The sequence below is a fragment of the Mastomys coucha genome, unplaced genomic scaffold, assembly GCF_008632895.1.
Source record: "Mastomys coucha isolate ucsf_1 unplaced genomic scaffold, UCSF_Mcou_1 pScaffold22, whole genome shotgun sequence".
Lineage (NCBI taxonomy): Eukaryota > Metazoa > Chordata > Mammalia > Rodentia > Muridae > Mastomys > Mastomys coucha.
In genome coordinates, this window is record NW_022196905.1 from 118,540,362 (window position 1) to 118,566,433 (window position 26,072).

Sequence of the window (26,072 nt, forward strand, 5' to 3'; positions counted from 1 at the left end):
AACCTGAACCACCACATCTAGTTTTTATTTTTATTAAGATTTTATTTCTGTGTATATGTGTGAGAGCCTGCCTGAATATACGTGCACCACGTGTTAACGCGGTCCCTGGAGTTACAGCTAATTGTGAGCCGCCACGTGGGTGCTGGAATCGGCTGCAGCTTCTCAAGCCTCTCTTAGAGAACTCTGGACAGAGCACACGCCAGAGCAAGTTTTAAGGCAAGTGCATTCTCTCTTCCTTCCTGCTAAGCCAATGGTGTGGGGTTCCACCTCTGCTGCTCCGCATATGCCCCCTTCTGGCAAGAGCACAGAAGGCTCAAGCGTTCAGTTCCTGCCCGAGCTCCAGACCTCTTCTGTGCCAGGGCCCGTGTGAGACTGGGCTGGCCAGCTGGAGACAGGGAGGCAGTGCAGAGCCTGGGCAGGGCAGAATGCAGACTCTGCCAGAACACAGGAGCATCTGTAACAATCTCATCAACAGCAATCTCTGGGCAGCAAGTCCTCCCACCCCCTGCTTAGTCCTCCCGACCACCTCCTCCACAGTCCCTTGGTGCTTCAAAAAGACACAGAGGAAAAGGAGGGCAGGTTTAGAAAATAACATTTGTTGGATCCTGAACATTTGGATGAAAGTAACAAAAAAATTATGAACACACAATCAGGTTGGGGTGACATCAGGGTTGAGGTCATCTTGCTAAGATCATGACACACAGCTGCTTGGTAAAGGGACTGTGCAAGGCAGGAGTCTCCAGAGGGAGCAGAAGCTGCTGCTCTGCTGGCACAGGCTGCCCTGGATCTGGGGAGGGATAGCTCCTTATTTTGCTCTGACTTCAGGCGATTCTGATTCTTTGTGGCGTAGTGATTCAGCCATGGCCATATCTAGGAGTGCGCCGAGATCTCATGGCGTGGGGCTGGAAGCAAGCTATTGGCATGCAGGCGTTGGCCACAGTGCCAGTAAATATCTTCAGCGGGGACACCATTGTAGCATTGTGTCACTATGGAGCCAGGAGCCAGGCTTCGACAAGAGGAGACATTTGGCATGGGTAGGTGTGGAAGATGTGGGAGAGGTTCCCTGTGGCGCTCACAGTGCGTGGATGACTGCGGTGGCAAGCCGCAGGCTTCACACAGTTCGGTCTGTCCCTGAGTGCTTCCGCACCACCTTCCCTGTATTCACCTGGTCCACAGCTCTCGTCTCTCCCTCAGGCTGGGCTTGTGATGGAGTGGCATGATGAATGCGGTGAGCCACCCCAACATGCGTCTTGTGTGGCTTGTCTCGGGCTGGGCTATGCTGCCCACTGGCGCCACGATCTGAGGCGATGGGAGGGATGACAAGAGGCCGCTCCTTGAGCTGGACCTCGGCAGACTCCCGGGCCAGCAGGAATGGGGTGGGGTCGGGCATGGCATCCACAGGCTCCCGAAGGAGGAGTTTGCGGCTCTCGGCTCCAAACCTGTAGACTTCCTCAAACTCAGGGTGCAATGGGGCTGACAGGCTCTTCTTCATGCGGCGGCGGGGTGTCTCAGGCAGCTTGTCCTTGGGGGGTGTGGGCTTGTAGCTGGCCAGTGCAGGACTGCCGGCGGGGCTGGCATCCGAGGTGCCACTGGAGCTCAGCAACTTCTTCTTGGCTGCATGTAGCTGTGAGGTGAGGTAGGCCACGGTGCTGGCGCGCTGCTCCAACTCGCCCGATAGCATGCTCAGCTTGTGGCTCTTCACCTTCAGCTCCTCCAGATACTTCTTCTCTCTCTCACGGACCGTGTTCTCCAGCACAGCGATGGCGGCATTCTTCTGCTCCAGCTCCTGCAGCAGCTTGTGCTTCTCCTCCTCTTTGGCCTTCAGCTGGGCTTCCAGCTCTTCACAGCGTCTCTTCAGCTCCGTGGTTCTGGAAGAGCCGTCTCCTGCAGGAACAAGTCAGGTGCCAGGTCAGAGGCTAGCAGAGGAAGGAGAGTTGTTCATGGCCTGTATGGAGGGCCCTCACGAGAAGCCCTATGGTAGGCGGGGTGCAGGATGGCCTGCAGGCCCTGCTCCCACTAAAGGCAGATCAGGGGATCTCTGAGGCCCCTCCCAGCTCTTGGTTCCCTGGCTTACTGCGTAAAAGAACGTCTCCAGAATCTGAAGGTGCTGAAGTTAAAACAGCTTGAGCGTCAGCTGGAGTCAGCGTCTCTGGAGTGCCAGCTCTACAAGTGAAGGGCATCAGACATGTCCCTCAGGCCTACACCCTGCTCTTCTGCCACCTTTATTCTCCCAGTTGCCCCAAACTAGAACTTTTCCTCTATGCTCCTTGCTGGCAGCCTACTTTCCTCTCTAACTTGTCTGGCCCCACATTCCACTGGGTACTACCACCTCCAAGGCCTGCTTCCCTTTTCCTCCTTCGGCCAACAATGACTGTTCATGGCCAACAATCTGCTAGTCTGACAGTCCATCTGTTCCATGCCTTCTGCACCCACATGATCCCTGAGCCTCCTTGTTTCTTCTGGGCTGATTCAACTCCAAATCTGTGCCTGTGGGTACTTGGAGCATACTGCAACTCTCGAGTCTTGTGGCTCCCCAAACCTGTCCTGGCATTCCACCTACCTAAGCCAACAGCCTCAGGTAGACTCTGAGCTACTAGATGCTCAGAGTGGGCAAGTAGCTCGTGTGTGTGTGTGAAGAGAGACTGAATCAGCAAATGGTAGCACTAGAAATGATGCACTATTATCTTGTATGAGTCTTGTGCATTTAGCAAAAACAAAACATCAAAAAAACCCTACTGCACTGGATTCTGAAGTACAGTGCGGAACCCTGCCCAGCAGTCAGTCCTACCTACAAGCATCACAGTTCTAAAATCTCAGACCTTTGACTGCATCCCCAGGGAGTAGTAAGAGGGGATGATGGACCTGATACAGTAAAGCAGGTGCCTTGGTGCTGGGGAAGGACACAATCCTTGACAGTCACAGGTACAGAGCCATTACAGACATTATCAGACACACACAGCCCTAGTCACAGCAGAACGTGAAATCCAGGGCTCCTTAGTAAAGTGCTCTTTTGTCCTCCTTGCTCTTCCCTGAAAATGACCTAGCTAATCTGCTGTCTGTTCTCAGTACGTCTTGGCCCATATCTGGCAGATACTACTGGAAGGCTCTGGAACCCCTGGTCCTCTACACACATCTTCTCTAGAAACTCCCATGTTCCTCTGCTCCCATGAGAGGAGTACATCAACTGCTCTTCACTATGGAGCAAGACTGCTTGAGCCTGTGTGTGTCAATGGGTACTCAGGCCTCTCCTGACTGCAAGCATCACGGCTTTCAGGGAAGGGAATCAGGATTCTATTTAACCTCCCTTCTGAGCTTGTACTCATGCACCGAACTGAGCAATAGCTTTACTCCAGGGACGTATACACGGTCCCATACAACCCACCCAGAACTGAGCAATAGCTTTACTCCAGGGACGTATACACGGTCCCATACAACCCACCCAGAACTGAGCAATAGCGTCACTCCAGGGAAGTGTACATGACCCCACACAACCCACCCAGAACTAAGCAATAGCGTCACTCCAGGGAAGTGTACATGGCCCCACACAACCCACCCAGAACTGAGCAATAGCGTCACTCCAGGGAAGTGTACATGGCCCCATACAACCCACCCAGAACTGAGCAATAGCGTCACTCCAGGGAAGTGTACATGGCCCCATACAACCCACCCAGAGGCTTTTCCAACAGCTCCCTCTGTTGAGATAGTGTCTTACACACCTTCAACAAAAGCCATATGCTACTGAGTGTGCCCTAAAAGGGTGGTGAGGGGGGGCTTGGGATATACTAGTCATGGCAAAAGGAGGTGGTATGAGGCTCTGGCTCCTATAGTATGGGCAGCTCCTCCCCAAGGCCTATGTCATGGTGTGTGTGTGTATGTGTGTGTGCACTTGAGTGCTGTGTGAATGTGTATGTGTGTGTGTGTGCACGCGTGCACAAGCGTGAGGGGTGGGTGGGGATGGTATAGACTTGACCTCCTGGCAGAGGACTCAGGTGTCTTTGCTCTATAGAGACTTTTGTGGGCAAGCTCCTGCTCCAAGGGCCCCTGCACCATCCAGACAAAACCATGACAGGTGTGCCCAGGAAATGGGCCAGAGTAACTCATGCTCATTGATACTGAGGCTTAGGGGAGTGACCTGAGGCTATGACAAAGACTGGACTCTCACAGAGCACTCTGCCCTATTAAAGCTTAGTTAGGGGAAAGGTCTCCCCGAGACACATGTTCTCTGTCCTCAGACCCAGGACATTCTCACAGGCTCAGAGCTCTTTTTTTTTTTTTTTGGTTGCCCCTGATGGGTCTCACTAGGGACATGTATCTAGACTGCAGTCCAGATATGCCATATGCTCGGGCCCACGAATGAGGGACACTGCCCTCCCTATTATGGAGCACATGACTTTGGGCTAGGACTTTAATAAACTCTGGAGACTGGGAATGGAGGGCCTTCTGCCTAGTTCTCACTTTTTTCCTTTCTGGCTCGAGTCACATTGAAGTTTATTTCTGGATTATGGAAGGATATACATTCACGGCATAAAAGTTAGAAAATTCTAGAAAAACGTCATAGACATTCTAGGCATATATACATTAAGTGAAAAGGCCACTCATTACTCCAGCCTACGGGTGACCCTGAGCTCTAAACTCCCTGGTCTTTGCTCAGGGCAACCACTGTCATTGTAGAAGGAACAGTGGGAAGAGATTACAAAGAAAACAAGATGCAACCACATCTGGGGAGGAGTTCTTACCTGTCAGTTCAAAACTTTTGAGTGTCAGCTCATATGTTAGATCTAGAAAGGAAACATGAGACATTGATTATCAAGGTGCACTTCCCATCAGTTCTGAAAACAAGCACCAAATCCCAGTGAGTTTTACCCTGTAGAAGCAGGGGTGGCAGCTCCAGGGATCAATGTAAGAAACACCAGGGGTCAAGGTTCATATCAAGGCTGGGAGAGGACCCGTGTCCCAAGAATCCCCTTCCTTACGTCCCCTGACAGTAGCCCAGCAGTACAAAGTCAGCAGGTGCCGCACGAACCGCAGACTGCACTGTGGCCTGGTACCACAGGCACCTGCTGCTCTAGGGCAAGGCTGGCAGCTGTGTGCTCAGTGCTTCTATGATGCTGTATGGCATGCTGTCACTTGCAGGTGTGGGGGCCACAAAGTATCAATCACATGGGGAGTGGGCCCAGTGCAGCAGCAGACCCAACTCCTGACAGTGGCTCTGGCCAGCAGCCAGCAGCTTGGACCCACCTGTGCAGTGCTGCTGCAGCCGTCGGATCTCGGCATGCAGCCCCTTGAGTGTGCTGGCGTGTTCTCGCTGCAGGAAGAGCAGGTTCTTCTGCGCACTGTGCAGCTGGTTCTCCAAGTTTGTGGCCGCCATGCTGACATCCAGGTGGCCTGCAGGAAACAGAAAGCTCTGCTCACTGTTTCGAGCATGAGGGTTGAGAGAAGGTGGAGCTCTGGTACACATCATGGAAATATGTGGGAGCAGGTGAGGTTCCCTTCTGATTGCTGGGGCACAGGCCCTTAACATCTCTCACAGTGCACCTGGCACATGCCAGGTCTGTGTGAGAACCAGCTGAGGGCAAGAGTGGCACCCAATACAGGACGCCAGGCTGCTCCTCATTCCTGGAAAGGAAGCAGGTCTGAATGGATGGATCAGTAGGTATAGAGCAAGGTTTCTTCAAATTCAGGACCCTCAAGTCTAGGTGCTACCTTCCCATATGTCCTGACTTAGGTGCCTGGCCCTACCCTTAACTCTAACTGGAGTAATATGAAGTCAGGCCATTTTTCTAAAATAATTCAAGACACCTGCCACAGCACTGAGAAACAGGACAGAATTCAGACTAGTCTACACAATTATCAGAGTCTTTCCCAATGGTCATGCTGGAGAGCCCTCCCTGCAGAGCCCTGCTGCTCAAAGGCTGCCCGCATGCCTATGACATCTGCTCAGTATGTGGTTGTGGTGGCGGCAGAACAGCCAGTGCTCTCACTTCAAGAGTTGTGTTCACCACTAAGAACTGTTCTCATTGGAACTTCAGACCGTGCCTTCACTCATACCATCAGCTTAGGCAGTTGGGGCCCCACCCAGCTCTGCCTGCAGAAGCGTTGAAAAAATACACAGAAGCAAATAGAAAAATAACTGACAGGGCTAAGTAGACATCCTTGCAGAACTAAGGTGACAGAAAATAGGGCGCCTGGGCTAGGGAGAAATGTCAAGAGAAAGACTGTGTGTGGCAAGTAACCAAGTTTGGTCTGGGCATGAGCTGGTGGTGAGCTGTATCTGCAGAAGCCAATAGCTAAGGCAGCCTCAGCAACCAGCCGTAGGGCAAGGTGGAGCCTGCAACTCTTAAGACCCCAGTACTATGTGCCAAGTGCATGGCCTTGGAAGGGGCTCTGACCATAACAGAGGAGCCAGTCAACCAATGCAAAGAGAGTCACGACAGCCTGGCATGCTGTCTTACGCCTCCCAGTCATGACGACCGGTTCTTTTACTCAGGAGCTATTCTTGCTCAATCTAACATGAAGTCTGGGGCCACCTGGACCCATGGTGCTTGGCAGTGCTGGCTTGGGAGGCAAGAGTCCTGACAAGATGTCTTAACCTGCGCTTATGTCCTGGTGACCTATCTACCTTCAAAGTTTCAAGGCCATTCCTAATGCCCTGTCTGGCCTGCACCATCTTCCTTTCACATGGGTAGACTGCCTCTGTCCCTTCCTCTTCTTTCTCATGCTCCACACAGTAGCTGGTGAGATGGAGGCGGGGAGGTGTCCCATCATTCTGCCCAGCCCGAGTCTGCTCCTGCCACTCTTCCTGGCTTCTTTGGAGCTCCAGTGCACTACCCATAGTGCAGCTTCCCTCACAGCCTATCCGTGTCTTTTAATGGCAGAACAGCCTTCTGCACCCTGCTCTATCTGCCTTCCCAGAATCCCTAAGGTCTCAACCTAAGCTCTGCTGCTTTTCAAGCCTAGCCTCAGATAAGGCTATGTGCCTCACATCCCTAGCTACTGTTCTAGAGAACTGTCAGAGATGGGTTTATGAGCATGTGTCCTTGCACAGCCTGTTCCTGCCTCAACCTAAGCCCAGCTCAGTGCCTGCACCTAAGAGACCATGGTAAACACCAATGGTGACTACAAGTACCAAGGCCCATGCTGGCAGGGACTTCCTCCTCAGTCTACAATTCAAATGGTATGCACACCCAGAGAAACTATGTACTATAATAGTCTAAACTTTAAGACACCTTGTGCACCTCTGAGAGAATAACATATCTACACAAGGTGCTAGATACCTGTTTTTATAATCTATACTGGGCCCCTCCGTGGACACCCTGTCCCAAGAAAATTCATTTAAGTACAGTTTAAGGAACTGTTTCTATTAGGACTGCCTTGGACTCAGTGTTTGAACCTAACTCTGGACTCAGAAACTCACTGTGGTCTTCTTGCTGCAGTTCTTACCCTAGAACAAAGCCTGGTATGGAAGGAGTACAATGCACCACCTGGGAAGGTTTGCAGGGTCCTGAGCATATGAATGCACTCTGACAACAGGAGAAGCCCCATGCCAGTCATGACTGTCTAGGTCCTCTCATGTCTGTCCTCTGGGATTCTCTAAGAGGCACCAGAGAGGAGATCCACCTGGACAGGTAGGTCTATAGGGCAAGGCATGCACACATGGGGCTCAACTGTGTCTAGATGGCTAAGTGATTTTCTCACCAGCTGGGCAGTGCTACTGGCCCCTGGGGGACAGTACTGCATAGCTTAAGACAGTGATGTTACTTTTCTCCTGACTACTGATACCAGGCCATCATTAGACATGGAGCTGGTCCCCAAGCAACTTGAGGAGTCAGACATAAGGGAAAGAGTATATTGCTAGGTCTGGAACTGGATGATGGAATGGACTGAGTTATCTTGGGTTTTCTCCACATGACTAATGGGTCCCAGGCTACCTCCTCTGAGCATCTTGTCAATACTGCCCTTCAGTGTAGTAGAGGTACCACCCTCATCATAGCTCTCAACTATGGCCTTTGACCCAGGCTGACCTAAATGTTTCTGTGCCTTGCTGAGAGTCATCAGTAAGTTCACAGTTCTTTGCTCAAGGATAGGCAGCAAGGGCTGGGCACCAGTTGCAGGTAGGGTTCCAAGCCACTGTCATTACCAGGGCCTGGCCAAATCCCAGTAAATGCACACAAACCTGTCTGTGGTCTTTCTCTCCAGACAGCTGCAGCAGTGGGGATGGGTGTCCCTTAACAAAGTTACCTTGACTGACTGGAAGGGTGAGGCATTCAGACACTTACTGCGGTTGGTGCACCACAGAACACCATTAGTTCACCCTGTCCCCTCTGCACTCAGCAAACCCATCAGGGAAAGTCATTGTGCTTCTGCAGAGGGTCACAGAGGCCCAGCTGAGGTAGCTCACAGGGACCCACCATCCCTGGGGATAATGACACTAATGGAGGCCTTGCTAGCTAAGGACCCTTGCCATCCTGAAGACAGCCTGTCTGCTCCTGACTCCCAGGCACTGGTTGCCTCCTAGCTCCAGGGCATTAAGATTTTCCTTCCAGAGGCACTTCAGAACCAACACTCAAGTCCCCCATGCTGGTAGTGCTCTTTGCAGGACAAAGGAATGTGTTCATCGAAACAGATAAGCCAAGAAATGTCCCTGAACCTGGCTCAGCTTCAGGGTTTGCTGGGCAGATGGAGGTTTACACAATAAGGCAAATACTGTATATACATCCAACCTCTGAAACAGTGAAATCAAGTGCACACAGACAAAACAAACCTGATGCAGCTGAGCTCCAGAGGAGAGGATGACAGCTCTGCAAGGTGGAGCTCAGATACAACACCTGTTCAGGAGCACACATGCTCTCCACCCACTGGGTTTTCAGTACACTCCCCAGACAATCATGAACCAGCCCTGCTTTTAAAATCAAAGCAGGGCAGTGGTGGCGCACGCCTTTAATCCCAGCACTTGGGAGGCAGAGGCAGGTGAATTTCTGAGTTCAAGGTCAGTCTGGTCTACAGAGTGAGTTCCAGGACAGCCAGGGCTACACAGAGAAACCCTGTCTCAGAAAAAAGAAAAAAAAAAAAAAAGATCAAAAGCTGGGAAAGGCCCACCCTTCTAGGCCCCACCAACACCTTTGCAAAAGCAAGGTTGTTTCAGAAAAACTATCAGGAATCTCACCCTCACTATGTGTGTCCTTGTACCCTGGATACCAGCAGGATGGGCTAAGGGCCAGATTCATACTCACTCTCTTTGTCCCACAGCCAGGCTGACAAAGCCCCTGAGGACTGACTCAGCACAAAGTGTCCTGAGTCAAAAGTAGTGCTCTGCTCAACCATAAGCTTCCAGACACCAATTGGTTATGATTTACGGGAGAGACCCACAGGCAGGTCCAGATATTCCCCTTTCCAAAATACATCCCTACAGCACTCTTCTGTGCACACACTCATCTGGCCTACATTCCCATACTCTGGCCAGGCTGCCCCTCCCCAGCGTTGTCCCCTCAGGTCCCCAGTGTGCTTTCCTGATCATCACCACAATATCCTTTGCCCTTCCTTCTATCTGCCACACCTTGTAACACAGGGTCCTTTGCATACCCTATCCCCGCTCTGTCTGGACTACTCTGGGCACCCCCGCTTCTGCCCTCTTTCTGCCTTCTCCAAAGAACTCATGCATTTTTTACGTATGTATTTCAGATAATTTTATCCTACTCTGCCACGGGGCTGAGTAGAAAGGCTGCTCCTACGGCACCTCACATTAATCAAAAGCACTGTAGCAGCACTGAGCTGAACATGATCTCATCCCATAAAGTTCCAACAGCCTGGGAGATATTTTAAAGCAGTACATTTTTAGCAGATGAAGAGAAATGAGTATCTTGGGGTGGGAGTGTTTCTCAGACTGGTTCATACAGCCATGGAGGTAACAATTTCAGAATGTGAGAATGGTGCTTAGTGGTGACTGAGACCTGGTTACAGCCAAGCTATTCTTGACTCTACTCATCACCTAGTTCTAGATCAGTCACAGTGGGTTCTCTCCCCAGAAGGATGGATATACTGTCTCCCCTACTTTTTGATAGGGCCTGTGTAGTGTGATGGGGACTACACAGCACCTCAGTGATATGGCTTAAGAACCATTGGAGCTTTTTTTAGGAACTTCCTGTGCTGTCCTGGTGTTCTGAAGCTTATGTATGTCCATCAGGAGAAGGAGTGGCCAGGAAGGAAAGTACAACAGGCATTTCTAGGTGGATGTGTGGGCTCAGTTGTCACCAGGGGAGAAAGTCTCCAACTAGTTGGCCAGCAAACTCTGTCTGTAGAAGTTCAGGCCCAGAAAAGATCTGCAGAACACAGTGAGATCAAAAAGGACAAGGTAGACAAATTTGAGAGAGGTGGGACTGGGTCTAGGGTGGAAGTGAGGCCATTTAGCTTGGACCTGATCTTTGCCACAGCCTCCTCAGTACTAAGTGCACTGGCTTTGGTGCCTGGGATACAATATATGACTGATGAAAGTCAGTGACCCACTGCTATGTAAATGCTGGTTCACAGCTCCACACATTTACTTCTGAGCTGCTCATTTGCTTGTACAGAGGATTTCCTGAACACTATGACAATGAACTAGGAAATTCTAGTTGCTTCCAAAGAAAACATAGAAGTACAGAGACATACTTCTTAGCAGCCTTCACATTCCCTCTCCACTGGATAGGGACTATCCAAGGAAACCAATAAAGATGGACAGCTGAGCAGGCAGACCTAGAAGCCCAGGGACAGCAGAACTTTTACTCCTTCCTCTGAACCAATCTATAGTACTCTACCAATGGCTAAAAATAGCCCGAGGCTAAGTAGCAGGTGCTCCCCACCAAGGTCTGCTTTATCATATCCTGAAGGAGGCTGTTGGGATGGCTCAGCAGTTAAAAAGTGCCTACTGCTAAGTCTGATAACCCGAATTCGATCCCTAGAACTGGTACGGTGAAAAGAAAGAACTGACTCCTGCAAGTTGTCCTTTGACCCTTACATGCATGCTGTAGTATGTATGCACACATGGCACAATGACATGTGTGTATCCCCCCCTAAATTTTTAAAACGCAACTTTATCATGTGTGAATATAACACAGACACAATTCTGAATTCACAGTAACCTAGATGAATGAGCTGCTGTAAGCTATGGGAACTCCTGTTCTTGCTGCACAGGCACTTAGGAAATTCAATGAGAAAGTCATCTGAAAACCCCAAAGAGCTAGGGCTGCAAGAAAAAGAGCATCAGCCACAGGAAAGCAAGCATTTGACAAGACTCCAGGAATAGCTTGTTAAACAGGAACAAAGTTATAGCACCAAGTATTGAAAGCAGAGATGCAATTAATTTTTTAAAGAGACAGAAGGTAATCCTAAAGAATTAGGGTGATTTGGCCTGGAGAAATGGCTTAGGGGTAAATAATAGCACTTGTTCTTGCAGAGGACCAGGGTTCACTTCCTAACATCTACATAGTGGCTCACAACTGCCTGTAATTCTACCTCCATGGGATTCAATGCCATTTTCTGACTTTCTCTGGCACCAGGCAGCCACATAGTTCACAGACATACATGCAGGTAAAACATTCATACACATGAAATTAAACTCACCAAAAGAATTGGAATAGTTTTTTAGTTTTGTTCTTTAATTTTTTTCACACATATGAATGTTTTACCTACGTATGTATGTGTACCGCATGTGTGCCTGGCACCCTCAAAAGTCAAAGGCAGCTTTGGATCACTTGGAACTGGATTTATGAATGGTTGTAAGTTGCCATGAAGTGCAGGGAATCAAACCTGGGTCATCTGCAAAAGTAACATGGGCTCTATCTAAACTGCTGAGCCATTTCTCCAGCCTCCAGCCTAGGGTTGTTTATTTTTCCCTTTTTCAAACAGGAGGCAGGAGTTTGAGCTGTGTAACCCAAAAGCATCATGGTACCGATGTGGCATGGTAACAGGACAAAAGGAAACTTTCAGCTACAATATCAAGCAGAATGGCTGGGTTACTGTGTCAGAGCAATAAACAAGCTAAAGCTGGAGTCAACCAAAACTGAAAACTTTATGTAGAAATGTCCTAGAGTGCTCACTCTCTACCTACACATAGACATTTTCTTAGATATGTTTCTAAAGGGCAACAGAAGAGAGCAAGCTACCAAACTCTTACTTTTGCACAACACCCACCACACAGAGGACTCTGCGTGCTTGGTTAGGAGGGCTCAGGGACCATGGCATAGCTGCACTGTGGAAAGATGAAAAGTTAATGTCATATGCCTGTGATGGGTTAAGCTAAAAAGCTCATGTTCAAAGCTGTATCAGCAATTTTACATTTTGAATGTAGAAGTCAAAAGGCAACTGTGCTTCATGACAACATATCCAAGGATGTACACAAGAGTATTAAAGCATTACTTTCGAGATAGTAGATTATGGGTGATTTTTTATTTTTTACAAATTTCCGGCTGGAAAGCTGGCTTGGCAGTTAAGAGCATTGGCTGCTCTTCCAGAGAGTCTGGGTTCAGCTCCCAGCACCCACCCGGTGGCTCGCAAACGTCTATAACTCTCATACCTGACACCCTCAGCTGGCCTACATGGGCACTGCCCACTTGTGATAAACAGACATTCATGCAGTCAAAACACCCATACACATAAAATTAAAGTAACTATTTTTTCATTGCATTTCAGTACTCCCAAGCATGACTTTATAGTGAGAAGAAATGATAAAGTCTCTCCTAAGAAAGATACTCCCTGAACACCACTAAGAAGGAGAGTGTGTCCCCTAACATCATGTCAGAGGATCCTGGATGGCTACAACTGTCATTACTTCACCCTGCAGATAAGAGTTCATTGGAGGCAAGTTTTACAACAGCAACAATTTAGTGTCCCCAAGACAGGCAGGGACTGACAAGAGCCTCTCAGTGCCTCCTCTACCCACACGGTCTACATTCCTGTATCTTAATGACATTATCCATCATAAAACACAAGCCCATCAATAATTCTCCAGCCACCGACATCCATTTCCTTCCAAAAGAGTGCACAGCCTGATGTTAGGGCTGTAAAGATGTGATCAGAAGCTGGCAATTAGGGCATGGAAACTTGATACATAGCCTGTCTGGGAAGACTGTGGTCACAGAAGGCATGCATTATGGACTTATTCCCATGTTCCTCTTACTCTGGTTAGCTCACACTTTCAGAGCTGCTATTTAAAACCACTGTGGGCACCCACATTTAGATAAGGGGTGGTCCCTGTAGTGACAATTTGGAATTTTGATTTCTTTAAAAAAACACGGAAATATACATGTTTTTGTTTTAATCCCAGGTGTGGGATATGAGGCTGCTTTGCAGCAGCTATAATTTGCATCCTGTTCTAGCAGAGGCATGGTTTTGTCAGGTGCATATAGTTTCTGCAACTGTGGGACACTGGGAAGTCTGGGATCTTTTCAGAAGGTATATAAATGCTAGAGCCCTGGGGAGGCTGGGTAGGTGGTTGGTGGATGTTCAGGGGGATTGGATGTGATTTGTTAGTAGTCGTGCTCAAAGAAGAAACAAATTAGATTTAGTGATCTTTGTTTTTGCTTCTCTCTCTCTCTTCCTCTCTCTCTTCCTCTCTCTCCCCCCCATCCTTTCTCCCCTATCTAGTGATAGGGGGTGAAACCAGGGCAATAAAAGGTGGGAGAAAGAACCTACAAATAGCGAAGGCTGACTATAAGTGTGCCTCAAAAACTATGTATAAAAATGGGAAATCTGATTAAAAATGCCACAGAGGAAACGGTAAGGAATGGAGGAATGGATAGATTAAGGAGGCTGCTACTCCTGGGATATCCCCAGCTTTGCTCCCAGATGTGATTTTTCTGGTTTTTTTTTTCTTTTTCTTCTTATTATATTGTTTCAAAAAAGGTTGGAAAAATGACTGAACAGTTGGAAAAATTGTGGGTGGAAATGGAGGGGCCTGAGAAACAAAAATTGGCAGAAATCAGAAAACAAAAGGAGTCACTCTGCTCTCTTTCTGAGAGGGTTGCAAAATTGGTGGGGTAACTAGACAGGTTGTGGGAGGACATGGAAGCTCTTGGAAAGTGAGGAGCACAGGAAAGAAAGAACACAAAGGCGCAGTCTGAGTAACTGAGCAAGAGAGGAGGAAAGGGGGAGGAACCTGCACTAGATGGCAGTCAGGTCAGAGAAAAGCTGAAAAGGTAGGACAATCTGATCAAACAGCTAGTTTCTAGAGAAAAGTTTAATCTCAAACCAACCGCCAGAGTTACAAAATCACCTCCAGCTTCCCCAGTAGTTGTACAGCATATACCTGATAATGGTATGGAACAAGGTTATAAGGAATAGGATGCTATCCTATAGAAATGACAGATCGAGGGCATTTTTAAGATGCCATAATTTCATATGGGATGCACTCACCGTATGTGAAACAAGTTCGGGGGTGGGGGTGGGGTGGGGAACCGGGCTATGCAAAATAAAATTACTCCTCAAGACTGGAAGGGATTGGTGACAGCTATATTAGGGGCTGGTCCACAGTTGCAATGGTTAACATGGTAGAAGGAAGAAGCCTTAAATGTTGAACAGTGAAACACAGCAAGGGGAATGAATACAGTAAAAGGCCAGTTACTGAGTGAAGGGCAGTACTCTGATAGACAAGAACAGACTCAATGTGACGACTGACTACAGAATAATGCTGCTTAATGGCTTTAAGAGCTTGGGACAAAGTAGAAGAGCCCAGGGGGAAAAGTTTACCTCATTTACAAAGATTATGCATGGCTCTGGAGAAGCCTCCGATATTTTTTTTTATATAAATTATTTTTTTTTACACTCCATATTCCATTCCCCCCCACAATCCACCCTCCAACTACTCCACATCCCATACTTCCTCCACAATCCGCCTGTCTCCCTCCATATGGATGCCCCAACCCCCACCTGACCTCTAAACTCCCCAAGGCCTCCAGTCTCTTGTCAGTTAAGTGCATCATCTCTAAATGAACACAGACCCGGAAGTCCTCTACTGTATGTGTGTTAGGGGCTTCATATCAGCTGGTGTACGCTGCCTGGTTGGTGGTCCAGTGTCTGAGAGATCTCAGGGGTCCAGATTAATTGAGATTGCTGTCCTCCTATAAGGGTTGCCCTCTCCTCAGCTTCTTTCAGCCTTCCCTAATTCAACAACATGGGTCAGCTGCTTCTGTCCATTGGTTGGGTGCAAATATCTGCATCTGACTCTTTCAGCTGCTTGTTGGGTCTTCCAGAGTGTGTTCATGCTAGGTCCCTTTTTGTGAGCTCTTCATATCCTCAGTAATAGTGCCAGGCCTTGGGACCTCCTCAACTCAGACCAAAAGGAACTTTGTTTTGTTTTGTTTTAACAAAGATTAGTCTCAGCAGTGTACAAAGCCTCATGCAAGGAGGCAAGTGTTGATAGAGACCTTGTCTGAAAATTTGAATACCAAATGTAAAAAAGTTATCAGACTATTAACAGCACCAGCAGCAGCTATAAACAAATGGATGACCAATATTGGTTCTAATGTGTACCATGCTTTAGGTCAAGCTATAGCTAGAGGTCTCTCATATCAAAAAAGTTAAGACCTGGTGCCTTAACTTTAAGAAATACTGTACTTAGTTCCGGAAAACCTTTCAAAGGGCAATGGTTTTCCTAAATCTTAAACAGAAAGAGCACATAGGCTTCCTGAGGTATGCATTTAATAAGGCAAAGGCTGCCATTGGGTTCAGGAAGGCAGATCCCAAAGAGCTATTCAAGGTAATTTCTTAGTGTGGGAAACCGGCCTTGCGGGCCTGGCTCAGGGTCCTTGCAGCAACAATATGAGCTGTTTCAGCCAAGGAGTAACATGCAGACTGAAAGCCTTCACTTGGCAGTGGACATTTAATGCACGCTATTGCAGGACAAAGAGCAGGAGCGGTTTCCTGAACCCTGGGCCACTGACCTGAAAAGCACTCCCTTCACTGAAAATGCCTGTGATTTACTGCTGTACTGCACACAGCACGATGAAGGGCTTAAGACACAAGAGGGGAATACAATGACAATTTTGGAATTTTAGTTTCTTTAAAAACCACAGAAACATGGTAAGAAAGTGTTTTCATTCTAATCCCAGGTATGGGGCTATGGGGCTGCTTCACAGTAGCAGCTATCTTTTGCCTCGTGCTCTAGCAGAGGATGGTTCTGCCCACTGTGGGATGTTTGGAAGTCTAGAACCTTTCGGAGGGTATAGAGGGTATATGAATGCTACGGCTCTGGTGCTTGGTGATCGTTCAGGGGGTTGATGGGGTTTGATAGTAGTCATGCTTAAAGAACAAATAAAAGGGAAGACATTAGATTCAGGGATCTCTATTTCTCTCCCCTCTTCTCCTCCTTTCTCCCCTATCTAGTAATGGGGGTAAAACTAGAGAGATGAAGGATGGGAAAAAGAAGAACCCACAAAGTAGCAAAAGACCAGCTACAGGTCCCTCTGTGTGCAAGGTCTTCTCAAGAAAACAGGTCTGGAATGCAGGTGGATGATGCCTCTCTAAATGGGCTGTGCAGGCCAGAAGAGGCCAGCGCCCAAGCCCTCTATCACAAGGTGCCTGCTGGAGTGCTGGGCCTTGTGGAACCTGAGGTGGAGTTTACCCCCGGGAGGTAGGAGCCCCAGACCACAGAAGTCAACCCAACACTTCTGCTTACACAGAGAACTTCCTAGACACAAGTGGCTGCAGGGAGAGCAGTGGCCAAGGGCATGGAGGACAGTGGCCCTGCCTAGGCCCTTCTGCTACTTCTGCATCCTCCTTTTCTCCAGGCAGCACTCACGGTCACTACTATGTAGGGTCACCCATCAGAGTGACCACTATTGGCAGAGAACTCATGGCTTTGCAGAAATATTACCTGTGAGCTTCTCAAGCCGGCCAGGCATCTGGATCACCCTGAGACAAGGCAAGAATTTCTGTAGATACAGTACAGACAGTTCCACCCATGAACTTCTAATGAACACAGTTCTATGAACACCAGTCGGGGATCCCTTGAGCCTCAGAAGTTATCTTAATAGCTAGAAGCTTAATATCACCATTGAATTTATTTAAAACTTATTCTGACAGTGTTCCATTCTGCAGCCTAGACTAACCTTGAACTTGCCACATAGCCCAGGCTGATCTCAAACCTACCATTCTCCTGCTTCAGCTTTCTGAGTGCTGAAGCTGAGATCAGGTGTGTGCCACCACACCCTGCTTAAATATATCTCCACATTTACAAAGCCTATTATACTAGCTGGCTGATGTCCTTTTGATTATGTACTTAGCAATCAAGCCAGTATACTCCTGAAGCACCCAATGTATAGCTTCATTCTATGCTTATAATCACTTGGTGAGGGAAGATCAGAAAACAATCAATAATTATAACCTCCTGAGATTGAAGTACTAAGCACAGGAGCCAGGGGAAGGAGCCCAGGGAGGCACCCTTCGGTGCACCTGTCTCTCTTCTAGGCAGAGAAGATCCCTGGAGGGAGGAGTGGGGCCTCAATTATCACAGCGTTCCTGGTACTTTGTACATTACCAGGCGGTAGCAGGCTCTAACTGGCTGCTGAGTGCAGAAATCCTAGAAGGACAAGGCTTCCCTTCTGGAAGGGGCTGAGCTGAGCCCTAATGGATGGGCAGACCTGGGGAGGAGGAAGCAATTCTGGGAAGGGAAACATGAAGTAGTGGAGAGAGGTGGGAACAAAGTGAGATAGACAGATTAATGCCAGATTTACACTACAAGAACTAGAGGTTACACATCAAGAACTGCTCACAAAGGCTGGAGAGGCAGCAGTGATGAGCACTGGCTGCTCTTGCAGAGGACCTAGGATTCAATTCCATTTATTCACATGGCAGCTAACACTATAACCCGACTCCTAGGAGATCTGACATCCTCTTCTGGCTTCTGTGGGCACCAAGCACACACATGGTTCACAGACAAGTATATAGGCAAAACATTCATCCACAAAGCATAATTTAAAAAATGTACACATAAATTGAGGTGCCAAGGTAGGAACCAAGCGGGAAGGCTACAGGATAGGAGGTGCAGTTCCCAGTTCAGAATTTAGACTGGCCAGAATAAAGCAGAACACAGAGAGAAGAGGTGCAGTGGCCCCAGGTCCCTTAGTTCTGGGGGAAAGCAGCCAGTGACGGCTTACAGGGTCAGGTGCTATGCTCCATGCTCAATGAACATCTGACCTGCAAAGCAAAAGGCTGTAGTTAGCTGGAGGCAGGGGTGGGATTCATTCTGAACCACTCTGACTCTGAAGTTCACATTCCTGACATACTATGCTGTTGTGCTCCCACGAAGGAAATGCCACCAGCACAACACAGTCAGCACTCACTGCAGTGACAAAACACTACTAGTCAGTGTTCCTTCTTTCAAAGTCCCCTTCCCCCTTTTCCTACTGCACAGCCGAAAGGTCTGGCTTATGTACAGACAGACTTTTTGCTTGGTGTTAGCAGTTCAACAGCTCGGATTGGGGGTGTAGCTACTCACATGAAAAAAACAGCTCAGAACAAGAGTGTTTGCCCTCCAGATGCAGCCCTTGTGCACCTGCTTGTGAGCTAGTTAGTGCAGAACGCTGTGGAAATGTGCTGCTCTGTTACTTTCTACTGAGTGTTTTAAACACTCAGGCTTCAGATTCAACAAAAGTCTTTACAATGCATCCCAGAAATTCTAAACATTTCTGGGGTTTTCAGGATTTCTAAAATCAATTTTTTTCTGACAGTCTTACATGACAATGTAAGTACAAGGTGACAGTGCAAAGTGACCTCTCTCTGACACAAAGGCTGTGGCTTGCTGGCCAGCTGGAAGAGGGACTCAGGCTTGCTCCTTATAAATATCAGGTTATGGTACCAACTCTTTCATCATTCAGAGCCTTTGCCTGTTTTAATATACAACTGGTGCTATGACAGACGGATCTATAGAACTAGGGCAGTGGGGAAGAGGAAGGGACAACCATGTGAGACACTGTGGGGAGGCAGAGGACTGCACATGATCCCTGCCAAGGGCTGACCTGCTTATGTAAGCTCATCCTTGTTCAGAGTGTCCACTAGCATGAGCTATTAGATAGTTTGCATAGCCACTGTCCTGTTTTTGGTTGAACAGCAGCTGCAAGTACTCAGAATTAAAGAACATGCAGAATATGTACTCAATGGTTTGACCAGGAGCTGCAGAGGAACTGTGGCTCTTAGGTACCACATCTGGAATCATTTGGGTCACTACATCTGGTGAGGGGGTGCTCCCTGCAGTTAGGAAGCCCCATAGCAAAGAACTACCCACCCCTCAATATGAACTGCAAGAGCCCAGGTGTCCTCAGGAGCCCTGAGGCAAAGGCCCTCTTCTCTAATGATTTGAGGCTTATGCTGTTCTCCTTGGGTTTCACCATCAGGTTAGGGTATACAGAGCTCACAGGAGGGACAACACCCAGCCAGGCATGGTCTTTTTTCCATTGTAGAGAGCTACTGATCTTGGAGAAATAGGGCAACAAGCCCTCAGAATGATCCTGTATAAACTTGTCTTGAATCTTCCACCCCTGGTAAGAAGTCCACATAGGCTCCACTCTGCCTTCCCATGCTGGGCCGACTCAGGCTCCTCCTTGCTGTCCTGGGCTCACTGATAACTTCACCTCTGTATGTGCATGCTTGTGACTCTGAGTGTTCCTTCTTAGTTCTTAGCAAAAAGATCTTGGTTTTCTTGTCTAAGCACTAAGAGAACTTAAGCCCTGCAAACAAGGCATCTCCAATATCGTGGTTATAAAAGAAGCATGTCTAAAGAAATTCTGTGACACTCTAAAGTCTCTACAGAGCTGACCAGGCCAACTCCAGGAGATAAAGGCTTTAACATTAATTCAATATGGGAAATCCCGAGTTCAAGGAGACTGCTACCTTAAAAAGACTGTGTGGCAGGAGAATCAGAAGTTGGAGGCCTTCCTGGGCTATCAAATGTTCTGGGCTGGGCAAGTTAAGACTATCTCCAAAAATAATAAATAATAAAAGAGCTGAGGATGTAGCTCAGTGGTAGAACACTTGCCCAGCAGACCTGCGGCCCTGAATTCAAGACCAAGCACAGCAAAACAAAACCCAAACAACAGCCCCCCAACTCCAATGAAGACATTCTGATGTAACACAGAAGACGACACCAAAGACAATACATTTCTTGAGGCTCTTAAATTCTTTCATATGTTATCTTGAGAGCTCAGCATTCCCTTTCTGGGTAACAATATAAAGTTTAAAGTTTTGTAGTTTATTCTTTCTATAAAGCAACTTTTCTTTTAACTTTTTAACATTTACTCATTGTCATGAGCGCTTGAATGCCACAGTACCGTATGGCATCAGAGGACATCCTGTGGGAGTTGGTTCTCTCCTTCCACCACTTAGGTTTTGGGGATGGAACTCAGGTTGCCAGGCTTGCTAGCCATCTCGATAGCCCAGTAAATCCTCCTTCTTTAGTCTTAATGCCAGGGACCCGGGTTACTATTTGGAATATGCAGAGGGCCAAACATCAATATGACTCTTGTACAGCTTAGAGTGTAGATGGAGAGGAGGCTAGACATCTCAGCACACACTAATTCATATGAAAGAATTTTCTCACAAAGGCTAATAAACGATACATCCCCTATCCTTTCAGGCCTCTTCATAAGCCTTTAGAACATCATATTGTATGGCAACAATAAAGTTATTCTATTGGCTAAGAAGTATATTCAGGTGTCATGTTTCTCTGTCAATGTTAAAATATCAATAATTACATGAATTTTTTTGTACTTTGCTTTCTAAAATTCTTAATCCCTTAAGGACTACTGCTCTTTAAGCCTATTGAGGATGGCACTTTTCAGTCTAATTCTTCACTTCTGGGTAAAATGTGCAACCTTCAGATGGTCAGGCTTACAATAATCCTGGGAACTGCAATGAGTAGTAGTAGATGTACAGTATCACTGTGAAAATGAACTTCCAGGCTCACAAATTCTAACAACTCAGCAAATGAGAAGGCAAGAGCTGACTACAAAGGCCTAGGAAAGAATACAACAACGGGTCTCACGCAGAGATTAATTTACTCTTCTCTAGGGCAGCCAAACAGGAAACACAGACACAATCAATCCACAGAAACTAGGTCCCTCCTAAGCACCACGCCTCTTGGGTTTGCTCTCTTATTTGGTGCTAACCCAAGGCTTTCACTGCTCAGTTTTGAGAATTTAGATAGAACAAAGCGCTCAGCATCAAGGAGAAAGGACACTCCCCTCGTCCTTTCCAGCCACAGGACAGCATGCACTTTTCATTCTGGGAAAGTGTTGAGTGGGAAATAATCATGGAATGTTGCTCTTTGCTCTCACTTTCATTATTTTTTTCCGTTAACAAAGAAGTCTTTTTTTCTGCTTCTAAAGACAGGTCTTGGACTGTAGTACCAGGTGACTCTGAACTCAGGATTCTCCTGCTTCAGACTGCTGAATGCTAGGATTGCAGGTATGTACCATCATGCCTGCTTAACAAAGATATCTTTTTCGGTTTTTTTCAAGACAGGGTTTCTCTGTGTAGCCCTGGCTGTCCTGGAACTCACTCTGTAGACCAGGCTGGCCTCCAACTCAGAAATCCACCTGCCTCTGCCTCCCAAGTGCTGGGATTAAAGGTGTTCCCCACCTCCGCCCGGCTTACAAAGGTATCTTTTAAGATAACTGAGTGATGCACTTGGGGGATGTCTTAGTCAGGGTTTCTATTCCTGCACAAACATCATGACCAAGAAGCAAGTTGGGGAGGAAAGGGTTTATTTGGCTTACTTTCCACATGGCTGTTCATCACCAAAGGAAGTCAGGACTGGAACTCAAGCAGGTCAGGAAGCAGGAGCTGATGCAGAGGCCATGGAGGGATGTTCCTTACTGGCTTGCTTCTCCAGGCTTGCTCAGCCTGCTCGCTTATAGAACCCAAGACTTCCAGCCCAGGGATGGCACCACCCACAAGGGGCCCTACCCCTTGAGAAAATGCCCCACAGCTGGATCTCAAGGAGGCACTTCCCCAACTGAAGCTCCCTTCTCTGTGATAACTCCAGCCTGTGTCAAGTTGACACACAAAACCAGCCAGGACAGGGGATGTGCTATTTAACTGTATGCCTTACTTGATCATTTGTTGTCTCAGAAATAATACTTCAAATTATTTGTGGACTTTTTGTCTTTAGTAATAAATTCTTTTTCTCTTTCTTTCTTTTATTCCTCCTTCCTTCCTTCCTTTCTTTCACGCACACATTCATATGGGGTCTCTCTACAGTGCCCTGGCTGACCTGAACTCACTCTATAGACCAGTCTGGCCTCAAACTCAGAGACCTACCCTCCCAAGTGCCAGGATTAAAGACCTATGCTACCATGCTCTGCTAACATTTGCTGTGCTTGCAGAGGACAGCATGGTGGCTCACAACCATCCAGAACTCCAGTTCCAGAGGATCCAAAGTTTAATTCCATTGGCCTCATAATCATTCTGCTACACTTCAGTCCTTTGGGCTCCCAGGAACCTGCTCTGTTCATTGGCCATAGCCCAGAGTGCTAACCCCAATTAATGTACATACTAGGGGGTCTCGTCACTATTCTAACACTGACAGTTATTTCCACTGTTAATCAGTTCATCAAGATTGGCATAGCAAAAACATGTACTTCAAATCACAAAGCCCCTGTGCTGTATGGTTTTATGTCAACCTGACACAAGCTAGAGTCATCAGAGAGAGAAGACAGCCTCAACTGAGAAACTGCCTCCATAAAATCTGGGCTTTTGGCAGGCCTGTAGGGCATTTTCTTAATTAGTGATTGCTGTGGGAGGGCCCAGTAGGTGGGGCCACCCCTGGGCTGCTAATCCTGGGTTAAGTAAGCAGGGTGAGCAAGCCTGGGAAAGGAAAGCAAGCCAGAGCCCAGCATTCTTCCATGGCTTCTGCATAGCTGGAGGCTCCTGCCTCCAGGTTCCTGTCCTGCTTGAGTTCCTGCCCTCACTGCTTTTGATGAGAACTGTCCTATGGAACTATGAGTGAAATAAATGCTTTCCTCCCCACAGCGCTGTTGGTCATGGTGTTTCATCACCTACGAAACCCTAAGACAGCCCTTTTCATCTCTCTTCATTTCACAGTGACCCTACTTTATAGTTTTGTTTTACTTTTCTGGATGTATATTTAGAAAACATCCAGAAAACACTGAATACAACTACTTAGGTAGGTATGACTTGACTGTTTTGCTATGAAACTTGAGTCATATTTGAGTAATGCAATAAATAGAAAGTAAAATGCTGAGCAAGCACAAAAGTCACGTCTTTACCGGCTGTAAGGTCCTCAGCTCAGGAAAGCACTCCTTTACAACTTGCTGACTCTCAGGAAATTGGCACTACCTCATTTTTTAGCAAGAATGACTTCCTACTTCCTTTCTAGAAAAGGTATGATATTGACTAGCTGGTTATTACAGAAAAGAGAAGCCAGAGGAAGAAGTATCTAATACAATTCAAATATCACACAGACTGTAGAAGCGCTTTATTATCTCTAAGCCCCCCAAACCATGCAAAATGGGGTTCAAGTTAGCTCTGATACCAAGCAAATAAGCCAGTTACTATCTTCCCAGGATTCAAGTAAGTGTCTGGGGAATGTCAACATGCCCACAGCTGTAGAAGCTGGCAGCAGAACACAGAACAACAACCCCCCACAGATCTAGAAGGGAAACAAAGTCCTGGAATCCAGTGGCCACCAGAACCCTGGGAGAGAGACCTTCTATCAGACCCACCCTCCCTCCAGCCCTTCCAGCCCTGAGTCTCCACTCAAGCTGCACTGGGAGGGAGCCTGAGGGAAGAGCAATCCTTCTTTTCACTGCTGAAGTTCCCATCCTAATTCTGCTTCAAATCGCCACCAGGGAGGGCTGCTGCTGTCTTCCTCCAAGCACTCAGTGTCCTCTTCCTTGCTCGGAAGTACTCTAAAGCAATAAAATCTCTCCTGCGTGACAGACCTTCAAATGTCTGGAGACCATTAGGACACAGTTCCTTCCCTGGCAAATGCGTCTGCGGGATGAGACATCAGAGCCTACCTGGTCTGGAACTTGCACTTGCAGCAGCCTACTGCATGTTCACCGCTGCAGGGTGTCTCACCACTGCCCTCAAAGTATATGAAGTTCAGGAGTTAGTTAATCTTAGTTAATAAATGTGTCATCCAGTATGCATTAGAATCTATTTATGGCTGACCTTGTTTTAGATAGGGAAAAAAAAAAAAAAAAGCTCTGCAAATCTTGCCAGAAATATGAGAGAATGCTTTACAAGTATTTCTTAAAAGCATCAACATCATAATTAACGTCAGTCCTGCTGCAAACACATCCTGACAATTAGATAATGAGGTTAAAATCGATTTTCCAACATAGGACAGATGAGAGTTAAGATCCCAGAATGAGTGAGCTGTTCTAAACAAAGGATTCATGTGTTTCTTTGAAAAGATTCAACGTTTAAAAAAAAATGTCTAATTTCCAAAACAGCAATTTGAGATGTTTAAGTGTGTTAACAGGAAAATTCTGGTCCATGCAAATCATTGTTCTAGACTTTAAAACATAGCTAACCCAGGGCTGGGGCTGGAGCTCAGGAGAGCGGCCCTTCCACACTTCAGATCCAAAAAGAAAAAAAATCTAACAAAACTGATTCATTATGGTACAGAGGAGCAATCCAAACTATTTTAAGGCTTTTCAGTAGTGGTATACATGTATACAAAATAAAGAAACACAAGTCTTAAAGTCTTTCTTCCAAACATACTAGAATATTCAGTCATTTTGGTGAACAATTAGCCAAAGGGAAAACACGAAAAACTGGAGGTGAAAACCACTTGGAATGCTACCATCTGAAAGTCCTTACAATTCAATGGCGATAGAATGCCAGGGAACTCTTGGCTGTGCAAATAAAATAATGCCAATGCTATTTCAATGAATTTCAAACTTAGTTTTGTAGTCTGCGATCTTGGTTTTAACTAACTTTCTTTCCTTTCTTCCTTCCTCCTTTCCTTCGACACGGGGTCTCACCATATAGCCTTGGGCTTGTCTGGAATTCGCTATGTAGTACAGGCTATCCTCCAACTCAGAGAGAGATCCACCTGCTTCTGTCTTCCGAAAGCTGAAATTTAAAGGGGTGCGCCATCACGCTCGGCTGCCGTAACCCTCCTAAAGGTGTCTGCAAGCCTGTACTTTGTTATGAAACCGATCGGTGCCACCTGTCACAAGAGCACGGTCCCATTTTTCTCTCCGGGCACCTCTCTCGTCATCAGTGAACTAGACCGCGCAGCTAAAGATCCTTGAGGCTTGACATCAGCCCGCAGGGCCAGGTCGAGCCCGAGGGAACCGCAACCCGGAGCGGCTGCCCCGCTACCGGCGAGCGTGGCCAGCGTGCGCGTCCGCGGGTCCAGGGAGCTCAGGGCACAGTACTTACGCAGAGCCACCCGGTCGCCCGAGCTGCAGGTCCGCGAGGCGAGGGCAGGCGGCCGAGGCCCGCAGCATCCCGCCGGCGTGGGGCCGGGCCCCGGGGCGCTGCCCCGCACCTGCAATGCGGCTCCTACCCGACCCGGGCCGGCGGTTGCAGCCGTTGCGCCGCCGCGCCTCCCCCGCCGCGCCGGTGCGCAGCCTGGCTCCGAGCCCCGCGAGCGAACCTCAAGGATTCCTTCTCAGCGCAGGTGCGCGCCTCACCTGCCAGGGTCCCTCAGGCGGCTGCGGCGCTCGGCCTGCTCCTCGCGGTGGCCCGCGGCCCATGGGCAGGAACGGTCCGAGCCGGGTGCGCGGCGGCCCTGCCGCGGGGCACGGACACTCAAGAGACGCCGCCCGGCCGGCGCATCCCGCCCGCTCCCTTAGAGCGCTCGCCGCGATGCACGCCGGGAGCCGTTGGTTGCCCGGCCAGTCCTCGCATCCGAGGATGTCTGGGGAGACGGTGCGGCGCCGACGCGACGGCGGTCTGCTAGTGATGGGTGGGTGGGTGGGGGAGGGCCCGGGCGGATCGATGCTTTCTCTCTCTGCGCAGAGGAAAGGGGACGACGCCCCACTCCCTGCGGCTGCCGCAGGGCAAAGGCGAGGGAGAGGATGGGGGGGGGGGGGGGGAAGAAGAAAAAAAAAAAAGAGGGATGTTAGTAA

At 48.1% G+C, this 26,072-nt stretch overlaps 2 protein-coding genes across 12 annotated transcripts in view; one reads left to right on the plus strand and one right to left on the minus strand.

Annotated features, from left to right (window-relative positions):
• Positions 1–18: 18 nt before the first annotated feature.
• Ccdc92 (coiled-coil domain containing 92) lies at positions 19–26,047 on the minus strand. 3 transcript variants are annotated; one of them, XM_031337974.1, is made up of 4 exons: positions 25,635–26,047; positions 5,239–5,385; positions 4,737–4,778; positions 19–1,884 (listed from the first exon to the last, which is right to left on the minus strand). In XM_031337974.1, the coding sequence occupies exons 2-4, from the start codon at positions 5,366–5,368 to the stop codon at positions 1,112–1,114; spliced, it is 945 nt and encodes a 314-aa protein (XP_031193834.1). In that variant the 5' UTR covers positions 5,369–5,385; positions 25,635–26,047; the 3' UTR covers positions 19–1,111. The 3 variants fall into 3 exon arrangements, with proteins under 3 accessions (XP_031193834.1, XP_031193836.1, XP_031193835.1); XM_031337976.1 differs by lacking the exon at positions 25,635–26,047 and adding an exon at positions 25,381–25,578; XM_031337975.1 differs by lacking the exon at positions 25,635–26,047 and adding an exon at positions 24,978–24,993.
• The window catches only part of LOC116068443 (translation initiation factor IF-2-like), a 121,577-nt gene continuing 120,739 nt past the window's right edge, over positions 25,235–26,072 (plus strand). For 8 of the 9 annotated variants that reach the window (XR_004109581.1, XR_004109583.1, XR_004109582.1 and 5 more), the window contains exon 1: positions 25,235–25,909. Coding sequence is in view for 6 of the 9 variants with exons in the window: in XM_031337982.1 (XP_031193842.1) it covers positions 25,495–25,909 (415 nt within the window). In the remaining 3 variants the exon portion in view is untranslated. The remainder of the gene's footprint in view (positions 25,910–26,072) is intronic. The other variant, XM_031337984.1, reaches the window with a different exon arrangement.

Coding starts and splice junctions, on each gene's coding strand:
- Ccdc92 (XM_031337974.1), bottom strand. CDS start 5,368: ATGGCGGCCACAAACTTGGAGAACCAGCTGCACAGTGCGCAGAAGAAC. Junction 4,779..5,238: donor GCTGCAGCAGCACTGCACAG/GTGGGTCCAAGC, acceptor TTTCCTTTCTAG/ATCTAACATATGAGCTGACA. Junction 1,885..4,736: donor CAAAAGTTTTGAACTGACAG/GTAAGAACTCCT, acceptor TTGTTCCTGCAG/GAGACGGCTCTTCCAGAACC.